Genomic DNA, 22,669 nt, shown 5'->3' with positions numbered 1-22,669 from the left:
GAGTGGTAAATGGCTGTTCTTTTGCACGACGCAACGTGGAGTGGTATATCGGCCATATATCACAAACCCTCAAGGTACCTTATTGCTTTTTTAAACTGGTTACCAACATAATTAGAGCAGTAAAAATAAATGTTTTGTCATACTCATGGTATACGATCTGATATACCACGGCTTTCAGCCAATCAGCATTCAGGGCTCGAACCAACCCGTTTATAAATGTATATACATTATATGTATATTTATATTCCGGTCTCTGACATTCCTCGTTCTGGTTTTTTATTTGTCTGGATTGTGTGTGTTGTTACATTGTTTGATATTACTGTACTGTTGAAGCTAGAAACACAAACATTTAGCTGCACCTGCGATTAACATCTGGAAATCTGTGTATGCCACCAATAAACTTTGATTTGAAATGTCGGCTGAGCCACATCGGCAATTTCTATTTAATATAATAATATGTAATAATACTTGTGTCCTAGTTGTTCTTGTTTGTGGTCACAGACGGTGAGCAGAGCAGTCATCTCTAAATTATGAATCAGTAATTTCAGTTCAGGGAGAGTGTTACTCTCCTTGATCTCTAGAGCAGGTATTCTCAAATTCAGGTGTGTTTGTATATATGTGTATGTGTATATACATACACACAGTACCAGTCAAAAGTTTGGACACACCTATTTATTCAAGGTGTTTTCTTTATTTTTACTGTTTTCTACATTGTAGAATAATTGTGAAGACATCAAAACTATGAAACGCATATGGAATCATGTAGTAACCAAAAAAGTGTTAAACAAATAAAAATATAATTTTGATTCTTCAAAGTAGCCACCCTTTGCTTTTGATGACAGCTTTGCACTTTCTTGGCATTCTCTCAACCAGCTTTATGAGGTAGTCACCTGGAATGCTTTTCCAATAGTCTTGAAGGAGTTCCTACATATGCTGAGCACTTGTTGGCTGCTTTTCCTTCACTCTGCTGTCGAACTCATCCCAAACCATCTCAATTGGGTTGAGGTCGGGTGATTGTGGTGGTCAGATCATCTGATTACAGCACTGAATCACTCTCCTTCTTAGTCAAATAGCCCTAACACAGCCTGGAGGTGTGTTTTGGGGTCATTGGCCTGTTGAATAACAGATGATAGTCCCACTAAGTGTAAACCAGATGGGATGGCGTATCGCTGCAAAATTGTGAGATTGTGAGAACCCCCTGCAGTACCTCCGGAGTCCAGATCTCAAAATATTTAAAAACAAATAATAAAACATACTTTTTATTATGAATAATACTAACATTTTTTTATTTTTTATTGATATGGAATAGGTTTAGAGTGTGTAATGTAATACAATGTCTACAATGTATCTTCATAACCCTTGGCAACATGGGCCTGGGAGTTTCACAGGGATATTGGTATCCACTGCAGTATTGGAGTGGCAGGTAGTCTAGTGGTTAGAGTGATGGGTCAGTAACCGAAAGGTTGCTAGAACAAATCCCCGAGCTGACAAGGTAAAAATCTGTCGTTTCGCCCCTGAACAAGGCAGTTAACCCATTGTTCCTAGGCCTTCATTGTAAATAAGAATTTGTTCTTAACTGACCTGCCTAGTTAGATAAAGGGTAAAATAAATACATTCTACCAATTTATACAGTGTTCAACTCTATACTGATTCTGTTCCCTAATTATTTTCTTACATAAATGCTTTAAAATGCAACGTTTTCTCTTTACCTCATGTCACAATGTGTAGACTTGCAGGATATTAGCTTTTCAGGCTGCAACAACAACACAATCTCTCTGCCCCATGACAAAAATGTGTAGAATTGATGTAAATTAACTTGACCACTGCTAAATGTTCTCTGATCCCAAGAGGCAGGCTTTTAAAATGTTCTTTCCCAGGGCCCGAGACTTGGTTCGTCCAGCCATGCACTGCCGAAGTAAAAGTCCTTGTAAGCTTTTTAATTTTTTAATTTTTTAATAAATCTCACTCTAGTTGATGAATTTGCTATCACAAATAGGGTCCCTGGCCCAAAAAAGTTTGAGTACCCCTGAGCTAGAGTACAATTCTGATTGCCTTAATGCAGACTGGACTGAAATGACCTGTTGGGACAGGATCTCCTTCCATTATGTCCTCTCATACACTGGTCTGAGATTATGGTCAAAAAATCATATAAAAAAAGTTTTTCTTGGATTTATGGGCAATTCACAATATACAGTATATTGCTAAATAAGCTTTGTTGTACAATTAAAGTTCAAATACATTGCATTTCAAACAGTCAGCGATAAACAAATGAATTCAGGATTTATGAAATTATACTAATCCTAAATATAAGCCTTGCACATCCATAAAACAGAATAATAATTTTATCAAAATAGTTTAACCTGCTTTTTTTGTAATAATCACTGATCTGTCTTTCAAGTCTGTCTATGAAAAATAACTTTTTTGTTACAAATGTAACCACAACCATGCATAATGCACATTCATTAATAATGACTAACTTGTTGTAGCAGGCATTCTAGATAATTAACACCGGTCTCATAAACACACTCAAGCACAAGCCCATGTGCTAGTGAGTAGACAACTAATCTTTATATTTGAAATTTAGCCTACTTGGATCTGTTTGCTATCTAACAAAGTAGAACAGTTTAATTGGTATGAACACACCTTTCTGTCCGTCCAACTGTTTGAACAGCATGCTAGCCTCTCTACTTTGTTCAGATGTTGAAATCTAGTGACCTAACTTATTTCTCAAAATGAGTTGCCAATTTGTTATATAATTGATTTATGAAACACTGACTAGACAGCTAGTATAAGCTAGTCTGGCTAAAATGCTGTTAGCAGTACCGCGCGTGACAAATTGAGGATTCGTTTTCCAGGCATTTGGAATATCGCACAGATACACATTCAAATGAATGTGATATATTGCCCAGCCCTTAGTGTGTGTGGTGTTTTGGTTTTCAAACTAGGTAGCTTTTCTCCTGATTGCAGCGAGCCAGAGTCACTGAAGGAGATCTGTGCTAGGGGTTGGCAGGAGGGCACCAGGCTCCATCTGCCCCAGCCAGCCAGTTACTGTAGACATGACTTCATTTAGCCAGACCCTGTACAAATGATGGCTGGTAATGAGAGTAGTCTAAGTCCCTATTAGAGATGGGAGGCACTCCAACATATTTATTTAGTTAAGTTTCTGTTTGATTTTCAAAATACATTTAGAAAATCATTGTGTGTGCTAATGGTGCATCATTTCTGCTTACTGGTAGGCTTCTTAATGATAGCCTTTTTTTTTTTAAAGCCCAGTTTGGCTACTAGAGGAACATATTTGTAGATGCACTAATTTGTCTGGTATCGTTGTCTCCGCACTTGAACCATCTAATGATGGCTTTTTGGCCTGAAACTTGTTTTTTAAACTAGCTAGAACTTGATAGAATCAAGTCCTATTTTGCTATTGAGTGAGTTCCGCCTGTCCTTTCTCAATGAAAAGCTTACCTTACCTTACTTTCATGAGAGTGAGATGAGTCTAACTGAAGGTCTAAAGCCGTCTATAGTCTGACTCTACATTACTTCACTCCCTGCTGCTCTCTAGACAATGTCAGGAACTCCGCTCCGGTAGTTGGGACTAGTCCAGGCAGCCATATTGTTCACAGAACCTAACACCAGCCGCCCACTCCGCTGTGCTTTGTAATGAACATTTTTCTGATTTTAAATTATTTGTATTTGCTGCATGTGTTTATACAGTCCCATATCACGTGTGCGCATATAGAGAAATCTTTAATCTAGGTAGAATATGCAATCTATGCAATCTCACACTCAATTTGAATCAAACAAGGAATTAGACTAGAATGTAGTAATAGAATAGTTAATAGTTTTACTGATAGGAAATGTAGTCCACTGTTATTTAGAAATGCATGAAATGTAATGTTTTGTTATGGCAGAGTTGTGTTCCATTATTGTAATTTCCTTGACTGAGCCCCACATGGAGAGCTCCCCGTACGGAACAGTGTACCTGTCCCCTCCGCCGGACAACAACTGGAGAAGGTGAGTGGCTTTACAGATACTAGTATTTGTAATGCTGTGTAAAAACAACTAACAAAAAAAGCTGTTTTTAACATAATTGTAATTTTTGATAGACATGGAACACTGGACAGCTACTTTAACGTACTCTGAATCAAGATTGTGGTAATCAGTGGCCCAGTAATACCCTTGTACAGCAGGTAGATTTGCATTAAGCATTGGTTGCATCCCAAATGGCACATTATCCCTTCTATAGGGCACTACTTTTGACCAGGGCCAAGGGCTCGTGACTATATAGTGCACTACTTTTGACCAGGGCCATCTGAGATGCAGCCATTGTATCTACTCAGAGATGCTCAGTGAAGGGATCAGGTTGCCACGTGGGGCACCCGGGTGGGCCACGCGTCTACAGAGGTGCTTCTGACAGATAGCCTTTTGGTTTAAAGGTCAGACGCCGTCATTCTAATGCTCTACCTGCCGCTGTTGTGACTCATTGCTGTCACAGGGTGAATCCGGCCCACAAGTCTTTGCGGTCCTACTGTGCTTTGCTTAAGTATCTCCAGCTTAAAGGGGAAATCAACATCGTTTGCTGAAAATTTGATAATGGCATGGCTTATTAATGCTCGTTATGTACCACTGCCATGTTCCAAGATGGCTTAGCAGTTCAGACGTCATTTTTGTCCTCGTACTGTCTTGTCCTGTATATACAGTGGGGAGAACAAGTATTTGATACACTGCCGATTTTGTAGGTTTTCCTACTTACAAAGCATGTAGAGGTCTGTAATTTTTATCATAGGTACACTTCAACTGTGAGAGACGGAATCTAAAACAAAAATCCTGAATATCACATTGTATGATTTTTAAGTAATTAATTAGCATTTTATTGCATGACATAAGTATTTGATCACCTACCAACCAGTAAGAATTCCGGCTCTCACAGACCTGTTAGTTTTTCTTTAAGAAGCCCTCCTGTTCTCCACTCATTACCTGTATTAACTGCACCTGTTTGAACTTGTTACCTGTATAAAAGACACCTGTCCACACACTCAATCAAACAGACTCCAACCTCTCCACAATGGCCAAGACCAGAGAGCTGTGTAAGGACATCAGGGATAAAATTGTAGACCTGCACAAGGCTGGGATGGGCTACAGGACAAGCATAGGCAAGCAGCTTGGTGAGAAGGCAACAACTGTTGGCGCAATTATTAGAAAATGGAAGAAGTTCAAGATGACGGTCAATCACCCTCGGTCTGGGGCTCCATGCAAGATCTCACCTCGTGGGGCATCAATGATCATGTGGAAGGTGAGGGATCAGCCCAGAACTACATGGCAGGACCTGGTCAATGACCTGAAGAGAGCTGGGACCACAGTCTCAAAGAAAACCATTAGTAACACACTACGCCGTCATGGATTAAAATCCTGCAGCGCACACAAGGTCCCCCTGCTCAAGCCAGCGCATGTCCAGGCCCGTCTGAAGTTTGCCAATGACCATCTGGATGATCCAGAGGAGGAATGGGAGAAGGTCATGTGGTCTGATGAGACAAAAATAGAGCTTTTTGGTCTAAACTCCACTCGCCGTGTTTGGAGGAAGAAGAAGGATGAGTACAACCCCAAGAACACCATCCCAACCGTGAAGCACGGAGGTGGAAACATCATTCTTTGGGGATGCTTTTCTGCAAAGGGGACAGGACGACTGCACCGTATTGAGGGGAGGATGGATGGGGCCATGTATCGTGAGATCTTGGCCAACAACCTCCTTCCCTCAGTAAGAGCATTGAAGATGGGTCGTGGCTGGGTCTTCCAGCATGACAACGACCCGAAACACACAGCCATGGCAACTAAGGAGTGGCTCCGTAAGAAGCATCTCAAGGTCCTGGAGTGGCCTAGCCAGTCTCCAGACCTGAACCCAATAGAACATTTTTGGAGGGAGCTGAAAGTCCGTATTGCCCAGCGACAGCCCCGAAACGTGAAGGATCTGGAGAAGGTCTGTATGGAGGAGTGGGCCAAAATCCCTGCTGCAGTGCGTGCAAACCTGGTCAAGAACTACAGGAAATGTATGATCTCTGTAATTGCAAACAAAGGTTTCTCTACTAAATATTAAGTTCTGCTTTTCTGATGTATCAAATACTTATGTCATGCAATAAAATGCTAATTAATTACTTAAAAATCATACAATCTGATTTTCAGGATTTTTGTTTTAGATTCCGTCTCTCACAGTTGAAGTGTACCTATGATAAAAATTACAGACCTCTACATGCTTTGTAAGTAGGAAAACCTGCAAAATCGGCAGTGTATCAAATACTTGTTCTCCCCACTGTATATATATTTACACCTTCTTCGCATATCTTTTATATATTTTATTATCCAAGAACTCAACTACAAAAGCTTTCCTGCAAAAGCTTTCCTGCAACCCGCCTCACCAATTACAACAAAAAAAAAGTATTATTTACCTCAAATCTGAAAATCCACAGTGGAAGCTAGCCAGGGGCTAATCAGAAGTTAGCCAGAAAGCTAACCAGAAGCTAGCCGAAAGCTAATCTGAAGCTGCCCAGAAGTTAGCCGGTTTGCTGGCTAGCGTTGGTGTTTCAGCTGCCCACGTTTTGTGGTCATCAGCTATTCCTTTAGCTCGATAATCTACCGGCACTTTTGTGCAACGCGACTCGGACCGGAGCATACCGGGCCTTTTTTCTCTCTCAGTTTCCCCGGATTTCAGCCGCAGGCTCTGGACATTTGCACCTTGATTTCGCAGCTAGCTAGCTGCAAACCGTGTGACTATTGGCTTACGTCGATCCCGGAGCAAACTTAAATTATTCCGGAGCTAGCCAGCTGAGGAGTTCCATCAGCCATTCCTGGGCTACAGCCACCTATCCGGACCCGTTTTTTTTATATTTTCTTATTTTTTTTTTTTTTTTTTCCATTTTTTTTTTTATTTTTTTGCTGCAGATACGGAGCCCCACCGGGCCTTCACGACTGACTGCCGACGTTATCTGCCCGAGGGAGTTATCCAACTGGCACCTCCGTCGCGACGTTACCTGAACGCTCATCTGGGGCCCGCTAATCGTTAGCTGTCTTATCGGCTGCTATCTGAATAAGTATATCGGACAATGTTTTTTCTTGGATCACTATATCTATTTTGCCAATTGGATTGATCCCCTCTACCACACGGAACCCCACTAATCTACCGACGGAAACGCACGAGGTGTCTAAAAATAGACCACCATCCTATGCTATCTTGCTACCGATAGCCATCTACCCGGCCAGCTGTCTGGATCGCCGTGACCCCAACCAACCTCTACTCACTGGACCTTTATTGATCACTCGATTAAGCATGCCTCTCCTTAATGTAAATATGCCTTGTCCATTGCTGTTCTGGTTAGTGTTTATTGGCTTATTTCACTGTAGGGCCTCTAGCCCTGCTCACTATACCATATCCAACCTTTCAGTTCCACCACCCACATATGCGATGACATCACCTGGTTTCAATGATGTTTCTAGAGACAATATCTCTCTCATCATCACTCAATACCTAGGTTTACCTCCACTGTATTCACATCCTACCATACCTTTGTCTGTACATTATTCCTTGAAGCTATTTTATCGCCCCCAGAAACGTCCTTTTACTCTCTGTTCTAGACGTTCTAGACGACCAATTCTCATAGCTTTTAGCCGTACCCTTATCCTCCTACTCCTCTGTTCCTCTGGTGATGTAGAGGTGAATCCAGGCCCTGCAGTACCTAGCTCCACTCCTATTCCCCAGGCGCTCTCTTTTGATGACTTCTGTAACCGTAATAGCCTTGGTTTCATGCATGTTAACATTAGAAGCCTCCTCCCTATGTTTGTTTTGTTCACTGCTTTAGCACACTCTGCCAACCCGGATGTTTTAGCCGTGTCTGAATCCTGGCTTAGAAAGACCACCAAAAATTCTGACATTTTCATCCCCAACTACAAGATTTTCAGACAAGATAGAACGGCCAAAGGGGGCGGTGTTGCAATCTACTGCAAAGATTGCCTGCAGAGTTCTGTTTTACTATCCAGGTCTGTTCCCAAACAATTTGAACTTCTACTTTTAAAAATCCACCTCTCTAAAAACAAGTCTCTCACCGTTGCCGCCTGCTATAGACCACCCTCTGCCCCCAGCTGTGCTCTGGACACCATATGTGAACTGATTGCCCCCCATCTATCTTCAGAGCTCGTGCTGCTAGGCGACCTAAATTGGAACATGCTTAACACCCCAGCCATCCTACAATCTAAGCTTGATGCCCTCAATCTCACACAAATTATCAATGAACCTACCAGGTACCACCCCAATTCCGTAAACACGGGTACCCTCATAGATATCATCCTAACCAACTTGCCCTCCAAATACACCTCTGCTGTTTTCAACCAAGATCTCAGCGATCACTGCCTCATTGCCTGCATCCGTAATGGGTCAGCGGTCAAACGACCTCCACTCATCACTGTCAAACGCTCCCTGAAACACTTCAGCGAGCAGGCCTTTCTAATCGACCTGGCCGAAGTATCCTGGAAGGATATTGATCTCATCCCGTCAGTAGAGGATGCCTGGATATTTTTTTTAAATGCCTTCCTCACCATCTTGAATAAGCATGCCCCATTCAAGAAATTTAGAACCAGGAACAGATATAGCCCTTGGTTCTCTCCTGACCTGACTGCCCTTAACCAACAGAAAAACATCCTATGGCGTTCTGCATTAGCATCGAACAGCCCCCGTGATATGCAACTTTTCAGGGAAGCTAGAAACCAATATACACAGGCAGTTAGAAAAGCCAAGGCTAGCTTTTTCAAGCAGAAATTTGCTTCCTGCAACACAAATTCAAAAAAGTTCTGGGACACTGTAAAGTCCATGGAGAATAAGAACACCTCCTCCCAGCTTCCAACTGCACTGAAGATAGGAAACACTGTCACCACCGACAAATCCACTATAATTGAGAATTTCAATAAGCATTTTTCTACGGCTGGCCATGCTTTCCACCTGGCTACCCCTACCCCGGTCAACAGCACTGCCCTCCCCTCTGCTACTCGCCCAAGCCTTCCCCATTTCTCTTTCTCCCAAATACAGTCAGCTGATGTTCTGAAAGAGCTGCAAAATCTGGACCCTTACAAATCAGCCGGGCTAGATAATCTGGACCCTTTCTTTCTAAAACTATCTGCTGAAATTGTTGCCACCCCTATTACTAGCCTTTTCAACCTCTCTTTCGTGTCGTCTGAGATTCCCAAAGATTGGAAAGCAGCTGCGGTTATCCCCCTCTTCAAAGGGGGGGACACTCTTGACCCTAACAGCTACAGACCTATATCTATCCTACCCTGCCTTTCTAAGGTCTTCGAAAGCCAAGTCAACAAACAGATTACCGACCATTTCGAATCCCACCATACCTTCTCCGCTATGCAATCTGGTTTCAGAGCTGGTCATGGGTGCACCTCAGCCACGCTCAAGGTCATAAACGATATCTTAACCGCCATCGATAGGAAACAATACTGTGCAGCCGTATTCATTGACCTGGCCAAGGCTTTTGACTCTGTCAATCACCACATCCTCATCGGCAGACTTGGTTTCTCTAATGATTGCCTCGCCTGGTTCACCAACTACTTCTCTGATCGAGTTCAGTGTGTCAAATCGGAGGGTCTGTTGTCCGGGCCTCTGGCAGTCTCTATGGGGGTGCCACAGGGTTCAATTCTTGGAGCGACTCTCTTCTCTGTATACATCAATGATGTCGCTCTTGCTGCTGGTGATTCCTTGATCCATCTCTACGCAGACGACACTATTCTGTATACTTCTGGCCCTTCTTTTGACACTGTGTTAACAACCCTCCAGGCGAGCTTCAATGCCATACAACTCTCCTTCCGTGGCCTCCATTTGCTCTTAAATACAAGTAAAACTAAATGCATGCTCTTCAGTTTTCTCTCCCTCCAGTGTTTACAAGGCAGTGAATTGCAGCCCTGCAATAAAGGGCTTAGCCGAGCCCCTCCCTCTCCCGCTCTCTCTTCCTCTCTCTCTCTCTCTCTCTCTCTCTCTCTCTCTCTCTCTCTCTCTCTCTATACAGTTGTGTGTTTTGAATGTTGGCTTGGCCGGCTGCCAGTCGCCCTGCCGCCTCCTCTCATCCCCGTAGAACTGCAGCTTCTGAGGCCCAGCATGGACACACATGGCCTCCATCTTTGCTCTTACTGTACTGTACTGGAGGACAGTGTCATAAAACCTGGTTTCCCCTCCCCAATCCTAACCTTAACCAATAGTGGGGGAAATCCAACTCTGTCCCAAGATCAGTGTGTAGGTCGGCAGGTCCACACCCTCATGTTGTTGTTGACAGACAAAAACAGGTTGGCCTGTGACGACAAACCTCCTGACCGAGCAAACAGATGTTGCCGTGACCTTGTCTTCCCAGAAAGAGCAGGGAGGGAGTGCCATGTGCATCATACACACAGGCATGTGCTACACGGACACACACATTTACTCTGTGGATTTGGGTTGGGATTGATTCACACTTCCTCTTGGCTCCATCACAATTGACCCGTTGTGGGATAGTGATAGCCTAGATAAAATCTGATTGGGTTTGGTTGAACAAGATTAAGTGTTGTTCAAGTTTTAAACTTTTTGACAGAGCCTCTATTACTGTTTAACCAAATTGTTTATGTAAAGACATTTCTGAAGCATTGCTAATTACACACATAAACAATAAAACCAGAGAAGGTGGCCCTATGTTTTAGTTGAAAAATAAGGTTATGATTATGAATCTGACTGCGTTAGGACATTAAATCAGGATTTCAGTGTATTTATACTTCAGTGTTTTCCTTTTTAAGAATCTCAAAGTCTCCCTTGGGGCTAACTTATTAGATCAAATAGGACCATATTTAACCCTTAGACAGTGAACAGTGATGTTTTTGTTTTGGAGCATTCAGCCTCGGCAGACAAACACAACTCTTCCCACTCCCTCTTCAGTTACTGCCCTGAACTGGTTAAACGTGTTGACTTGGTAACCAGTGTTTTATGAGTACATCCCTCATTCAGATGGCTGGTAATCAAGTGCTTCCAGAGGCCACCCAATGGATTTTCAGCAAACCAAGCAATCCTAGGCATTATGTGACATGCTAGCTACACAGTATAGAATACATCATATGAGCAAAAGTGACTTGGCTAATGATGAATGTCTTTGAGGTCCTCACGTTAAGGCTCTGTTTCACCATATTCTTTGGATTGATTGAATGACTCTTGTTTTTGTGGTTGCTGAAAGACATGTTGTTAATGCCTTGTATTGATGCACAGTGTTAAATGTATGTGTGTTATTGATGTCTATGTCTTAATGCTTCTCTCTACTGGACCAGAGGCCCTGGTGTCCACCCATGTACTAACCACATGCATTCTTCTCTGACTAACACACTTCCACCCCTCAAGGACAGAGTTGTGTGGCCAGCTTACCGATCTCTCTCTCTATATTGCGTTCTCTCTCCTCTTTTAGGTATTTCTTTTAGATATCTCTCCATATCTCTATCCTTTCCTCGCTCGCTCTCTCTCTCTCTTTCTTTAAGGTTTCTCGCCCCATGAAATATAAATGACATAATTGAACATTTTATTTCAGTCTCTCTCTCCCTCCATCTTCCTTTCTCACTCAGCATTATTGGCACTAACCCCTCCATGGCTCTGCTGGCCAATCCTAGCCTCCCGCTCCACTCCACAGTGTTACAGGGATATGCTCCCCTCAGTGTTGGCTCTGACCACTGTGTGCACCGCGTGTGTTAAGGTCACATCCGTCCCTCTCTATTTTTTGGTGCTCTCGGTAGGCTCAAAGGGTGAAGCGAGCTCTGCAATCTGTTCCAGTTCATCTGTGACTCCACTGTTTATAGTTAATATTTTCAGTTGTTGTTGGAGTTTTCCACCACATTGACTGTCTGCTGAACTTGGTGTGATTGGAAGTCTGGCTGTGTTGTGCGTTTTTGATTTGGCATTTTTCCTTTGCCAAGGTCATTACACAGGTGCACCTTGTGCTGGGGATAATAAAAGGCGACTTTAAAATGTGCACTTTTGTCATAACACAATGCCACATATGTCTCAAGCTTTAAGGGAGCGTGCAATTGACATGCTGACTGCAGGAATGTCCACCAGAGCTGTTGCTCTAGAATTGAATGTTAATTTCTCTACCATAAGCTGCCTCCAATGTCATTTTAGAGAATTTGGCAGTATGTCCAACTGTCCTCACAACCGCAGACCACGTGTATCCACGCCTGCCCAGGACCTCCACATCTGGCTTCCTCACCTGCGTGCTCGTCTGAAGGGGTTGGGGGGGGGGGGGGGGATTTCTGTCTGTAATAAAGCCCTTTTGTGGGGAGAAACTAATTCTGATTGGCTGGGCCTGGCTCCCCATGGCTGCACCCCTGCCTATCCATATGAAATCCATAGATTAGGGCCTAATTAATTTTTTTAATTTGACTGATAATTCAGTAAAATCTTTAATTGTTGCATTTATATTTCTGTTCAGTATATTTATTTTCCCTCTCAAAGTCACTGTGAAGCTCAAGCTAGTTTGGTGAGAAGATCTGGGAGTAATTTGGGTCTGTCTTGTATTTGAAGTGCCATCAAGTCAATTGTTATTGGTGGCATACACATATTTAGTAGATGTTAATGTGGGTGTAGGGAAATGGAGAAAGGCCAAGATTGGCTATGAATCCGCTTTCTGTGAAGATTGTGTTTTCAATGAGCAACTATTGTGCAACTGCACTGTTTCAGGAAATAACACTGATCACAATTTTTCACACTTTAACAGTGTTACTTTCATCCGCTGTTGTACAAGATGATACAAAACACATGAAATACAGAATGTTGACTGTACTGGGCTTTTAATATTTTTATTTAACTAGGCAAGTCAGTTAAGAACAAAGTCTTATTTACAATGACAGCCTACCCCGGACGACTCTGGGCCAATTGTGCACCGCCCTATGGGACTCCCAATCACGGCCGGATGTGATGCAGCCTGGATTCGAACAAGGGACTCTAGCAACAAGGGACTGACGCCTCTTGCACTGAGATGCAGTGCCTTAGACCGCTGCGTTACTCAAGAGTTTTAAAGGACCATATAGTTTAGTCTGCTTCATGTTATGCAGTATGGTAGATACTGGTATCGTGAGCAACAGCACTAATGTGGAGGGCAAAGGTCTGCTGCGACCCTGCTTCTCAACTGGTGGATCAGAAGCCACTTGTGGCCGATTCCTTCTGGGTCACAGCAGGTTGTTGACGTTATTCTGTCGGTCACATGTAATCTTGTTGGGTCACTGCACAAAAACATTGGGGAAACACTTAAACTAGGGGATCGCTAAGTGGAGTGCTAAACTAAGGAAGAATCTCAATTGCATACTCCTCGCGTCCCCTATCCTCGCCGCCTCAAAACCCATTGGATGAGAAAGCCAGAGGTCCCTCCCTTCTGACCTTTTCCTCCAATGGGTTGTGAGAAGGAGAGGATGCGAGGAGTATGCAGTTGAGTCCCATCCTGTGAATGCACAAGGCAGATGGGGCCATCGACACTGACACGGAGTTCACATGGGCATAATACCAGCAACACATGATTGCACAGTCTAGCATGGAAAATAGACACCCACTGACAAGAATGTATTGCGTCGGAGCTTGGTGTATGGGTGTCTGCATCAGCTGCAGGCTCTCATGTAAAACAAAGGACGCTTGGGGGGTGTAAGTTTCTGTGACCGACAGAATAACGGTGGTCCCGTGTGGCTCAGTTGGTAGAGCATGGCGCTTGCAACGCCAGGGTTGTGGGTTCATTCCCCACGGGGGGACCAGGATGAATATGTATGAACTTTCCAATTTGTAAGTCGCTCTGGATAAGAGCGTCAGCTAAATGACTTAAATGTAAATGTAATAACCACAACAACCTGCTGTGACCCAGAAGGAATCGGCCACAAGTGGCTTCTGATCCACCAGTTGAGAAGCAGGGGTCCCAGCAGACCTTTGCCCTCCACATTAGTGCTGTAAGTACAGATCTAGGATCACCTTCCTGAATCCTAACCTTAACCATTAATGGGGAAAATACAAAACTGACCCAAGACCAGCACCTAGAGGCAACTTCACCTTACCCCAACAAAGTAGAACTAGCTACTTAGCGGTTAGCTTTGCGTCTGCTGACTGTCAGTCCACTGTTGGATGGCTGAATGTCATGCACACCGGACCTTGGTGTTTGTTGATATAGGCCGTGTTCTATTTTTGACCCTGAGGTTGTGTTCTTACATGTGTTGTGGTAGTGCCCATGCCATGTTACATTCTTCAAAGGCCAATGGGAAGTAGTTTCTTCTTTAGATGTTTTCCTTGACCTAAGAAGTTCTCATCTACAGGCTATAAACAGGGACATTTTGTATTGAAACCATCTAGCGTCAGAATGTGTTTCAGTGGGCGGCAGCAGATCTGGGCTGTGGGGTGGTCTGTTCTACCTAGATAATGGAAAATACATTTGGCGTTTTGGTCATTAAGCAGATGCTCTTACACAGATCAACACTGATGAGAAGGCAGCATTCGGTCTGTGAGTGTGTAGTTCTTGGGAGTGTATCGATCTGGTAGTATTTCAGGTCTGTGTCAATAAGGGTCTGGTAGTGGTGGTGGTGTCTGTTTTGTGGCTGTCAGTTTGGATCGGTCACTGTGTTTTTGTAGTTGAATTGATTTGTTAATGTGTCTCCGTTTGACTCTGTGGTCTTGTTGCTGAGATTCAGTCTGAGTCTGGGAGACAGATGCTCCAGTGCTGGTCCATCTCGGGGGAGATAGCAGAGTGGGAAGTGTTTACAGCGCCGGCCACATCTGCACTGCATTACCGCCTAGGCAGGTTGCCTGGAGACGGGCCACAAATCCCCTTAACCCTTTCAGCTCTGTCCGCGCCCCAGAGAGCAGATCAGAGCCCGCTGTCTACACACAGGCTTAGTGTCTCCGGCTGTCATCAAACAGACAATTACGAGAGGATGAAGTGCAGATCCAGAGTGTACATAGCAAGTGTTTCTGTGTTTGTGTACATGTCTGTGTTTTTCTTTGGAGGTTTTGTAACCATTAGTATTGTATGGCGGTCTGTATGTATACTACACGTACGTGTGTGTGCTCTGTCTAGCGTTGTGAAACCACTCCAGTGCGTCGAGATGCATTGCAGGCTGCTGGCTTGTCTAAAGCCTGCTTTCAGATCAGTGGGCTTAGAGACCAATGGGGTCAATGCTTTGGGATTGGCAGCGTGGGCCAGGCAAGCACGACAGATATGCAGCTAGGGGAACCGCACCGTTCACACACACACACACAGTCCCTGACTACGTCCCAAATGGCACCCTATTCCCTATGTAGTGCAGTGGTTTTATCATTATCTCTCCTCCAGATTGTTATTTTAGGGTTGTGGTTCTCTCACATCTAAATATGGCTGCCTGACCTGTTAGATCTCTCCGGAGGAGTTGATCAATTTGGTGCAAAATACCCTCTTTTCCTCTTCCTTTCTTTTGGTCTCCATCTCTCGCTCTCCCTTTCTCCCTCCCTCTCTCTTTCGCTCGCTCGCTCCCTTCCTCCTCCTCTTCTCATGGCCTGTTATAGTGGGTGTTCAGTGTGTCTGGTGTGACCCCAGTGAAGAATTGTTGTGTATTTGGAGCTGGTTTCTCAGTACACTACTCCCCAAGAGGGAGCCATGGTCCCACCAGTGGGGTTTCAGTCCCACCGGTGTCTGGGTAGAGGGGTTCCTTGGCTAGGGCCCTGCACCCTGGGTCTGGAGACTTGGGCCCTGGGCAAGAGGCACTGATGTGTCCCTATGGAGCCCAGCTGGACCGGGGTCAGTCACCGGGGTCACAGGCTCTCTGGCTCTCTCCCTGTCCCACGCCCTCCTCCACCCCCACCTACAGTGCCTTCAGAAAGTATTCACACCCTTTGTACAGCCTAATTTAATTTGGATTAGAATGATATTTTGTGTCACTGGCCTACACACAATACCACATAATGTGAAGGTTGAACCATGTTTAACATTTTTACAAATTAATTAAAAGCTGTATTCAACCCACTTTATGGCAAACCTAAATACTTTAATGGGTAACAATGTGCTTAACAAGACACATAAGTTGCATGGACTCACTCTGTGTGCAATAATATATTTTTATGACTACATACAATTATCTGTAAGGTCCCTCAGTCGGGCATTGCATTTCAAACACAGATTCAACCATAAAGACCAGGGAGGTTTTCCAATGCTTCACAAAGGGCACATATTGGTAGATGGGTAAAAAAACAAAAAACAGACATTGAATATCCCTTTGAACATGGTGAAGTTATTAATTACACTTTGGATGGTGGTATGCTTGTCATCAGCAAAGATTAGGGAGTTTTTTTAAATGATAAATATAAACTAAATAGAGCTAAGCATAGGCAAAATCCTAGAGGAAAACCTGGTTCAGTCTGCTTTCCAACAGACACTGGGAGATAAATTCCCCTTTCAGCAGGACAATAACCTAAAACATAAGGTCAAATCTACACTGGAGTTTACACAAATCTACACAAATCTATACTTCTACAAGAAGACAGTGAATGTTCTTGAGTGGCCTGGTTACAGTTTTAACTTAAATTGGCTTGAAAATCTATGGCAAGACTTGAAAATGTCTGTCTAGCAATGATCAACTTGACAGAGCTTGAATAATAAAAATAATAAAAATAATAATAAAAAAAAAAAAAAAAAAGTGCAAATATCGTACAATCCAGATGTGCAAAGCCTTTACAGACTTACCCAGAAAGTCTCACAGCTGTAATTGCTGCCGGAGGCGATTCTAACATGCATTGACTCAGGGGGTTGAAGACTTATCTAATCAAGATATATTAGTGTTTTATTTTCCATAAATATTTTACAAATGTTTTTAAAAAATCTTCCACTTTGACAAAGAGTATTCTGTGTAGATAGTTGACAAAAAATAACAATTAAATCCATTTTAATCCCACTTTCTAACACAACAAAATGTGGAAAAAGTCAAGTGGTGTGAATACTTTCTGAAGGCCCTGTACACACCACCTATCTTTCCATGGCCCTGCTCTCTTCCCAGCCTGGCCTGTTCTCCACAGGGATAGGATCTTACACTGACCTCCCCCGGGGATAGACTAACTTAAAGGCCTTCCTGGGAATGGGATCTTACACTGATCTCCCCCGGGGATAGATTAACAAAAAGGCTCTCCTGGGGATGGTATTTAGACATTCCTGTGCTCTCTCTGTGTGAGCGTGTGATGTATTTTTGATTCTAGAGACCCTTTATCCTCTGCTTAGGTGGTCTGTTTAAATATTTACCACCACCCACCCATTAACAACAAGCCTCTATTTTGGTTAACGTATGTTAAGATCACTTCCTCTTTCTCACACCAGCTCAGTGTGCCCTCAATGGCACCCTATTCCCTAGGTGCACTGCTTTTGACCAGGGTCCATAGGGCTCTGGTCAAAAGTAGTGCCCTATGTAGGGAATAGGCTGCCATTTGGGGTGCAGAATAAGTCAATGAGCCCAGCCGTGCTGTAACTGTACAGTTGTGTAGCTAAAAAAAGACTGTTGACAACAAATGGCATCAGACGGCCAAAGCAGCATGCACCATGCACGCCATCCTCTGAGCAATATTTGACCGCTTTGGCTGTGCGGTTGTGTGATTTGTGGCAACTAATCCTCATATCTGTGTGATTCTGTGGTTCTCCTCTGGCCTCTGTACAGCCTGTAATCGTCTGGTAGGCCGCATTGTTATCACAAGTCTTTTAATTTACAGATTTGTTTGTATCCTCTGGAGGGATCGGGAAAGAAGGATATTGTGTTTTTATTTATTCATCCTTTATTTAACGAGAGATGACACATTGGGACATCTCTTTTCCAAGTGAGCCCTGGAGAAGCAGCATACATACTTTATGGCAAGCCTAAATACTTTAATGGGTAACAATGTGCTTAACAAGACACATAAGTTGCATGGACTCACTCTGTGTGCAATAATATATTTTTATGACTACATACAATTATCTGTAAGGTCCCTCAGTCGGGCATTGCATTTCAAACACAGATTCAACCATAAAGACCAGTAAGGTTTTCCAATGCTTCACAAAGGGCACCTATTGGTAGATGGGTAAAAAAAAGCAGACATTGAATATTCCTTTGAACATGGTGAAGTTATTAATTACACTTTGGATGGTGTATCAATACACCCAGTCACTACAAATATACAGGTGTATTTCCGAACTCAGTTGCCGGAGAGGAAGGAAAACACTCAGGGATTTCACCCTTTTTAACAGTTACAGAGTTTAATGGTTGTGATAGGAGAAAACTGAGGATGGATCAACAACATTGTAGTTACTCCACAATACTAACCTAATTTGACAGAATGAAAGATAGGAAGCCTGTACAGAATAAAAATATTCCAATACTTGCATCCTGTTTGCAATAAGGCACTAAAGTAAAAAAGGGTTATGTTTGGGGCAAATTGAACACCGAGTCCTGCTCTTCATATTTTCAAGCATTGTGGTGGCTGCATCATGTTATGGGTATGCTTGTCATCGGCAAAGATTAGGGAGTAAAAAAAAAAAATATATATAAAGTAAATAGAGCTAAGCATATGCAAAATCCATATGAGACAACACAATGAATGGAAGTTAAAACAGTGCAGAGTGCATAAGAGAGCTTAAAATAACAGGTTTCAAAACATATGCAATATGTTGTCAGCAGCCCTCCAATCTGGGATTTAAAATCATCAATCAGAATAAAAAGATCAATTTTTAAATCCTTCTGTAAAATGTTCCACAATGACGGGCCAGCAAAGCTAAAGCCCCTCCTACCAAACTCTGTTCTTGTGTTAGGAATATTATATCAAATGCATTTCTGTGATCTCAGATGGTAATCTCCATGATTTCTGTAGGGTGAATATGAAATATACTGACAGCTGCCCTAAGATGGTCTTGGAGACAAACCAGTACCAGTGAGTCTGTCGGCCATCCTGCTAACTGGGACGGATGGAGAGAGAGAAGCACAGGGATGGTGAGGAATGGACTGAGAGAAAGGGAGAGATGAATAGAGACAAAGGGAGAGATGAATAGAGACAGAAAGGGAGAGATGAATAGAGACAGAAAGGGAGAGATGAATAGAGACAGAAAGGGAGAGATGGATAGAGACAGAAAGGGAGAGATGGATAGAGACAGAAAGGGAGAGATGGATAGAGACAGAAAGGGAGAGATGGATAGAGACAGACAGAAAGGGAGAGCTGGATAGAGACAGACAGAAAGGGAGAGATGGATAGAGACAGACAGAAAGGGAGAGATGGATAGAGACAGACAGAAGGGAGAGATGGATAGAGACAGAAAGGGAGCGATGGATAGAGACAGAAAGGGAGCGATGGATAGAGACAGAAAGGGAGCGATGGATAGAGACAGACAGAAAGGGAGCGATGGATAGAGACAGACAGAAAGGGAGCGATGGATAGAGACAGACAGAAAGGGAGCGATGGATAGAGACAGACAGAAAGGGAGCGATGGATAGAGACAGACAGAAAGGGAGCGATGGATAGAGACAGACAGAAAGGGAGCGATGGATAGAGACCGACAGAAAGGGAGCGATGGATAGAGACCGACAGAAAGGGAGCGATGGATAGAGACCGACAGAAAGGGAGCGATGGATAGAGACCGACAGAAAGGGAGCGATGGATAGAGACCGAGAGAAAGGGAGCGATGGATAGAGACCGAGAGAAAGGGAGCGATGGATAGAGACCGAGAGAAAGGGAGCGATGGATAGAGACCGAGAGAAAGGGAGCGATGGATAGAGACCGAGAGAAAGGGAGCGATGGATAGAGACCGAGAGAAAGGGAGCGATGGATAGAGACCGAGAGAAAGGGAGCGATGGATAGAGACCGAGAGAAAGGGAGCAATGGATAGAGACTGAGAGAGATGGATAGAGACTGAGAGAGATGGATAGAGACTGAGAGAGATGGATAGAGACTGAGAGAGATGGATAGAGACTGAGGGAGATGGATAGAGACTGAGAAAGGGAGAGATGGATAGAGACAGAGAAAGGGAGCGATGGATAGAGACTGAGAGAAAGGGAGCGATGGATAGAGACTGAGAGGTAGGGCAGGGGAAGGCATTTGTGGCTGTTCCAACTCCATATGGCCCATGCTGCTAAGCCCCAATACAGTACGGGGGGAGGAGGGACACACAGCTTTACATGGAAATGTGTAATAAAGCCGCTGTCATCTGGGGAAAGCAGCTCATGAGTGTGTGTGTTTGTGTACTGTCATAGCATTGCAGAACACCCAGCTGCAGTGTACCTGCTGAACGTGCAGGGTGGGTGGAGTATTTTGTATATATATCCCACTGGCTCCAAAGTCCGTCTTTCTGGCGTGTGTACTTTGCTGGGTGAGTCTAAATACAGCATCCCCCAGTGTGTCTAGGAGCTTAGTGATATGACAGGTTGGTGTGGACCATTTTTATTAGCCTCCCCCAACACTTTTTAATAGAAGGGAGGTGACGATGCAGTGCAAAGCGCCCCTCAGGAGAGAGGCAGAGATCGCCCCCTGTAGGCAGATGGGAGAGCTGCTGGCCTTGGCAATGATGGATCCCATCTAAGAAGAACATGTTTGGACTGGGAAGTTGGCTGTCCCCCTTACTCTGGCCCTGAATCCCAAATCAAACCCTACCCACGGCCCCTAGGCAGTGTACTTACGTAGATTTGAGAGGATTGCATAGGTGTAAACAATATGCCGACCCATCCCCTGGTCTATCAGATGGTGAAATGGATCTCTGACACAAGGGTAATTCCACTGCAACAGAGTGACACTGAGACTCAGATTTTTCACGTTACAATGTATATCAAACAAAAGTAAATGATTTAAAGTTAAAACCATACAACTCTATGCACAAGGACTATTAACATTTTCTACAGAACATTTTACAAAAACACATTTACTTGAACAGTGCAGATGCAATGTTTGGTTATGTTTTGTGCAGTTTGTGCAGTCATTCTGTTCAAATCAAATGTATTTATATAGCCCTTCGTACATCAGCTGATATCTCAAAGTGCTGTACATTCTGTTACCAAACTTTGCATCTGCGCTGTTCTTCAACTAAATGTTTTTGTAAAATCTTCAGTGGAAATTGTTAAAATTGTCCTTGTGTATCGAGTTGTATGGTTTGTATAACTTTTCAATCATTGCTTTTTGTTTGAAATACATTTCAAAGATGATACATTTAAAATATGAGTATCACTGTGGAATTGCCCACAACCACCATATTTCTTCCATTTCTGACCCTCTCAGATCTACACAAGTGACTGGGGGGAGGGGCTACTGCTAGGGGTTGATTTGGGATTGAGGCCACTTCCAGTGAGCTTATCATTGTATTACACACTTTATCAGACCACAATGTGTGAGAGTAGCAACCATGAGTGTCACAGGATGAGCATGTAATCGCTAAATTCAGTAATCTAAATGTAGTCATGTTTGAAAATCACTGGGTTTCTCCTGCGGATAGTCTCTATTCTCCTTCAGCTGGTGTCTTCCACTGTCACAGCAGCTGTTCGCTAGTCATCTACAGTGAGGCCTTCAGGTTTCTGTTTCTTCAGATGGGGGTTATTTACAGAGATGGAGTATTTGCGTTGGTTTTAACTTGATTCTTTGCTAATTTTCACAGATACTTGTGTTCATCTCTGCCGTGTGGAAAAGTGTGGATGTAGCCCAAGGGTTTGGTAGGAATAATGAAAAGGTGAAGTGTTTTTTTTCCTGGTTTAACTTAGTTTATGTTCTGATTTGATCTACAGTTGTCTTACAGTACCTGATGCTCTAGGGATATGGTGAGAGGGAGGCGGCAACCGCAGGGTGGCTGGCATCAATATCTCAGGCACCACCTACTGCACATGTGCCCTTGAGAAAGGCACGTAACCCCTAACCTGCTCTAGCGGCACTGCTCTGTGCCTCACCCTGTGCTGCTCCCTCCCAGCCAGTAGTGTAGGACAGCAAGAATAACCACAATCCCCTGTTGTCTGGATCAATGAAGATGTATTGTATAATCTACAGAACTGTGGCACAGCTAGTCCACCTGGTTAGCCATACTTGTTTAGTGCTCCTGTTTCGTCCCTGGTGAGCAGGGCTGGTCCCCCGTAGTTTAACTCTGCTTGTTGCTTCGCATCAACTCCCAGTTCAATCCCAGTCGTCCAACATGGGGTTTCAGTTGAAAACGGTTAACACCGGGCTCTCCACAATCTCATAACGGTCTGTGTACACCCACACACCTGGCACGGTCTGGTAAACTATTGCAAATTAAACCAGAACACTATGCACACAGTGAGTGTCTCGATCAATGCACTTGTTTTGGCAGACACAACTAGTATCCAAAAGCAAGTGTAAAAACAGCACACTGAACAGATTTGAGTTGTGAACATGTTTTACTGGACAGCACAACCAAATGGGCTCTAAACAAGAAATCACCTTTTGTTTCAGGGATCCTGCTTTATAATTGCATAATAATGGCATTATAACATAAGTGGAATAAGGAACAGTCACTATTCCTCTTGTGTACAGTGGTTAAACTCTCAGCTCATTGCTATGCAATTACCAAAGTATTATGTAACAACATGCTAATAAAATGTTGCTCAAAGTAATTATAGCTTGATTACACAGGCACAAGAACAATGTCATGTTAAATGTTACTGAGAATGATAACAGTAACAA

The 22,669-nt window shown here is 43.5% G+C and overlaps 1 protein-coding gene across 1 annotated transcript in view; it reads left to right on the top strand.

The window, feature by feature from the left end:
• Positions 1-22,669, top strand: part of crtc3 (CREB regulated transcription coactivator 3) — a gene marked incomplete in the record, with an annotated part of 81,418 nt that overhangs the window by 28,284 nt on the left and 30,465 nt on the right. Inside the window, 1 exon segment of the mRNA XM_071400945.1 lies at positions 3,952-4,011. Within this exon segment, the coding sequence (XP_071257046.1) occupies positions 3,952-4,011 (60 nt within the window).

Source organism: Salvelinus alpinus, chromosome 5, assembly GCF_045679555.1.
Source record: "Salvelinus alpinus chromosome 5, SLU_Salpinus.1, whole genome shotgun sequence".
In the NCBI taxonomy this organism is placed as follows: domain Eukaryota; kingdom Metazoa; phylum Chordata; class Actinopteri; order Salmoniformes; family Salmonidae; genus Salvelinus; species Salvelinus alpinus.
The sequence above is the reverse complement of the archived record's forward strand: the minus strand, read 5'-3'. Positions and strand labels throughout refer to the sequence as shown.